Below are 4,362 nucleotides of genomic sequence, written 5' to 3' on the forward strand. Positions count from 1 at the left end.
CCGGTTCAAGGTAACCCCGAGCTGCGAGCTTACTGTCAGCTCTGTCTCTGTAGCCGGCTTTCCCGTTCCAATACTGCAAGCTCTGCGACACTCAGACACCCCCGATCCTTCTGTGACCCTCCGGGACCTGAGGCCACGCTGACCCCGCATGGGCTTCACCCCGGTTTAGCCTCTGGAGCGATGTCCCTCAGTGGAGCAGACTTTTAAAAGTCCTGATTTTGTGCTCCGTTGCTCCGCTGCTTGCCTTGCCGGGAGCCGGCCCCTCCCCCCGGGGTCTATCTTCCCGTTGCTTTGGATTCACTTCTCCGCCGGTCCTACCTTTCAGAAAGTGGTTGTTTTTTTGTTTCCAGAATTGCTGTTCTTCTTTTCGATCTGCCGATGGATTTGCAGGTGTTTGCAATCTTTAGATAAGCTATCTAGCTGATCTCCTGTTAGCTGATGTAGTCTCTCCCTGCTACTTCTCCACCATCTTTGGGAAATGCCTTTCTAAGCAAAATATATATCTGGAAGATTTGATCAGTAATACTGATCTACCTTACTAGAAATATTTTTTAAAAATCACCAGTGATGGAAAAGTAAAGAAAGCAATACAAACAAACAAACAAACAAAAACCAGAAATGAACAAACAAAACAAAACATACAAAAACAACAAAAAAAACAAACCAAAAAAAAAAAAAAAACAAAAAACAGAAAACATTTGCAGCCCTACTGGCATAAGGCTTACACGCTTCTTTGAGCAACACATTTTACAAATGTTCTCATCAATCAGTAAGAAGAAGAAGAATGTTTAGGAGCTCAGTTGAAAAGGGGGAGGTTCACAGAAATATAAAAATGAAATTGATCAATAAGCATATAAAAGAGAGGCTTGCTCAATTTCATTCAGAATTAAAGACATGCAAGTAAAAGGAAAAAAGAGATAACTTCTCTGCAAAGAAACAAAACTCACTGATGGTGAGGGCCTAGAAGAAAGGGCAGGCTTCTAAACTGTTGGTGGGACCACACACTGGGCCGGCTTCTCTGGGGCCACTCTTGGCGCTGTTCATCGTAGTAAACAATGCCCCTCACGTTTGATTAGACAGTACCCCCCGCCTCCTGTATTCACACAAGTCAGCAGGGAAGTGGGTATACATACTGTGGTGGTAATGAAAATCAGAAAAAAAAAATCAAGCTGTCTTTGATTAAGAAATGAACTAATGAGATTCTGACAGCTGTCTGGATAGATTGTCATAGAATGATCCGTGCACATTCCTTTAAGTGTGTACCTGCATCAAAGAATCAACAGAATGAGGTGACTCTGCCTCTGCTAATAAGGGAGTATTTCCAAGACATACTATGGAGGGAATAGCAAAAAGGGTATAAAAATAGAATAACACATAAATAATTAAGCCTTTTGGAAACTTTCTGTTCTTCTACCATTTTCTTTTCTTTTTTTTTTTTTTTTAAAGAAGAATGTAGGGACTAACACACCCTTTTAATATGTTTTTAAATATTTTTAAGGTTTAAAAAGTGTTTAAAGTTTGTAGTTCCTAGTAGGAAAACATTATCTGAATGAATACCCTAAATGGCAAACCATTGTAGAATGTTTCAGTTGCATGGGGAGCAGAGGGGTAGGGATTCTCTTCACAGCACCCCAGCTTTCTTCATGAGAAGGTCGGAGGTACACTGGTTTGTATTATTGCGACATCCATTAGGTGATCGAAGTTGCTTTTCCTTCAGCAAGGGCTTTATTTGTCAGAAGGGCATTATGCTTGACCTCCAAATTTGGCTGACAATTTACTGATGAGATTCATAACCTTTGGGTTGCTCTGATATTTTGACATATTCGCTGGCCACCATAACTTCTGGATCCTGCATGGCTGCAAGAACTTCCGGATCACTAAGAATTTCATTGAGCCCAGGCATTCCTGCCATTCCAGGCATCCCCCCTGCCATTCCAGGCATTCCTCCAGGAAAATTACCGGGCATTCCCCCAGGAAAGCCACCTGGGAAAGAGCCATACTGAGCTCCTGATTGTCGTCTGGCTTCTTCCTCCCTCTGGGCTCTCTCGTGTTCTTCCCGAGCCTTCTTAACCCTTTCTATTCTTTCTTTGATCTCTCGCTCTTCACGTTTTCGCTCGTATTTTCTCCGATGTTCAGCAATTTTCTGGGCCCTCGGTTGAACTTCTTTCAGCATCGCACTAGCATCTTCATCATAATCCAGTTTGCAAGCAAGGGCAAGATCATGTGCTGCTTCTTCCCAATGGCCCAGAAGTCTATGTGCTTTCCCGCGCCACTTATAAGGCTGAGCTGAATCAGGATTTATTTCAATAGCTCTGTCACAGTCTCGAATGGCAGCATTTGGCTTCTGTAATTTGATGAAGACACTGGTTCTCTTGGCATACAGAATGGCCAAGCGAGGATTTAGTTTGATGGCATCTGTGAACAAGTCAATGGCTTTCTGTAGTTCACCATCATTTAGGGCATCAATGGCAGCCACTTTTTTATCATTTGCCTGATCCATCATTTCCTCGGTTATCTCTGCATTTTCATCTCCCATTTCTTGAGGGGCATCGGTATCTGGTTCAATCACACCTTCATTGTCAATTTCTAGATCACTCTCCTCACTTGATGGTTCATCTGTCTTTATGTTTTCCTCCGCCTTCTTACTATCTGGTTTTTCTTCCTTGATACTGTCTTCTGATTTAGTTTTATGAGTGGCAGGTGGTATTTTACTCCCCATGCTCTCCACCCACTCCCGCAGGAAATGCATTTCCTCGGTGTGCAGAACGCTCCGATCCTGCTTACACATTTTCACGAAAGTCCGAAGCTCGCTCACTTTGCGGGGGTCCATGGTCCAGAGGCAGTGGCAGGTGGCAGGCGCGGCTGGGGTTGCGACCCGATTCCAGGCGCGGGTACTAGCTCAGCGTGATCGTGTAGAAGGGGCTACCATTTTCTTTATGTTTTATTTTTGCTTTTGGATTTTCTTCCTTCCTCATTACCGGGTGCGAATAAGGATCCCTTCAATCCAGGGCTGGGTGGCGCACAGACTGACATGCCTTCATCTTTTTGTCCTCTTAACTGTTGGGTCCAGCCTGTTTTTCCCAAGTTGGCTGACCCATGTGGTAGAGCATTGTCATCTGGGGGGTGACTGGAAGTGGCTGCCCCTAGGACAGCCTGCATTCCTTCTTGCACAGTGAACAGATGCTCCCCTGATTTCCCTGTTCAGTGCTTCTCCAACACCAGCCCCCCACCCACACACCTGGAGGACCTGTGTGGGAACATGGTGGCCCCTCCTCAGAATTTCTGACTTGGGAGGCCTGGGGGTTGGCTAAGGGTGTCATCTCCAAGAAGTTTCCAGGCGACACTTGTGTTCCTGGTCCTGGGCCCCACATTGAGTCAGTTCCCTGAGATGAAAAGCTGGGCTTTTCCTGGATCTCTCCAGAGCACCTTTCTGGGCACAGAACTAATACTTAGTTTCCCTGATGTATGACTGTATTAGATAATCCCTAAGATCTTAAGCAGTGGGAAGTCCTGACAGAAGCTTGCATGTACATCTTGGCTTGACCTTGCTGGCAGGAGGAGGGTTTCATGAAGGTCCTATTCCTGGGACCCAGGAGGCCATGTAGTGGCATAGACACCCAACCGAAGCCCTGGGCTCTACCCAACTGCCTAACATCACTGTTCTGGGCTGTGCCAGTGGCTTCCACTGCATGATCCTCCTCAGGGTCTCTCCCAAGTGCAGGAAAGCCAGTGCCCCATGAAGGAGGGTTGGTACTAGCCCATCCTCCTAGCTTTTTGGGGGAATATCCCCCAGGTACATGCCTTGAAGGCCCCAGACTTCCCAGTGGGTCAGAGCCCCCATTGGCCTCCATGTTACTGATGTCTTGTCTTGTCCCACTTCCCACCTCCTCTTCCTGCTTCCCAGTATTGCCTCCAAATAAACCAGATCCCTGTGTCAGGGCCTGCTTCTGAGGACAGGCCCTTACCCCAGTTGCCAGGTGACCATCTTCTTTCTGGCCTCAGCTTGACAGTGATACTCAGAGACTCAGTGCAGACCAGGTTCTGCACTGCACAGAGGCTTCTGAGCTGGCCACCTGGGGTCATAGGCACCTGCTATTGCTGGTGGAGCAGCAAGCAGACTGGGCCCATAGCAAATTATCCCTCAGGCTACTTGGCCTTTGTGCAAGTCCAGAGACAAGTGCTCCAGAGAGAGCTGCTCTTTGGCCCTGCTTCTGGGGGGTATCTACTGAATGTCTGCAAATAAGGGTAGAAAGGAAGGGGAATTTTGGTCTGGCAGGTAGCTCCTGCACAAGGGCAGGGCTATCCTATAACCAGGGGCATCTAAGGGACACGCATTCTCTGTGCATGGCAGCAGCTACCTCC

General features: G+C 46.9%; 1 protein-coding gene across 1 annotated transcript; it reads right to left on the bottom strand.

Moving 5' to 3' along the window:
• Positions 1–1,441: 1,441 nt before the first annotated feature.
• LOC132022632 (hsc70-interacting protein-like) lies at positions 1,442–2,845 on the bottom strand. Its single transcript, XM_059407879.1, has one exon. The coding sequence runs from the start codon at positions 2,828–2,830 to the stop codon at positions 1,775–1,777; it is 1,056 nt and encodes a 351-aa protein (XP_059263862.1). The 5' UTR covers positions 2,831–2,845; the 3' UTR covers positions 1,442–1,774.
• Between the last annotated feature and the right edge of the window lie 1,517 nt (positions 2,846–4,362).

This window comes from Mustela nigripes, chromosome 7 (genome assembly GCF_022355385.1).
Source record: "Mustela nigripes isolate SB6536 chromosome 7, MUSNIG.SB6536, whole genome shotgun sequence".
In the NCBI taxonomy this organism is placed as follows: domain Eukaryota; kingdom Metazoa; phylum Chordata; class Mammalia; order Carnivora; family Mustelidae; genus Mustela; species Mustela nigripes.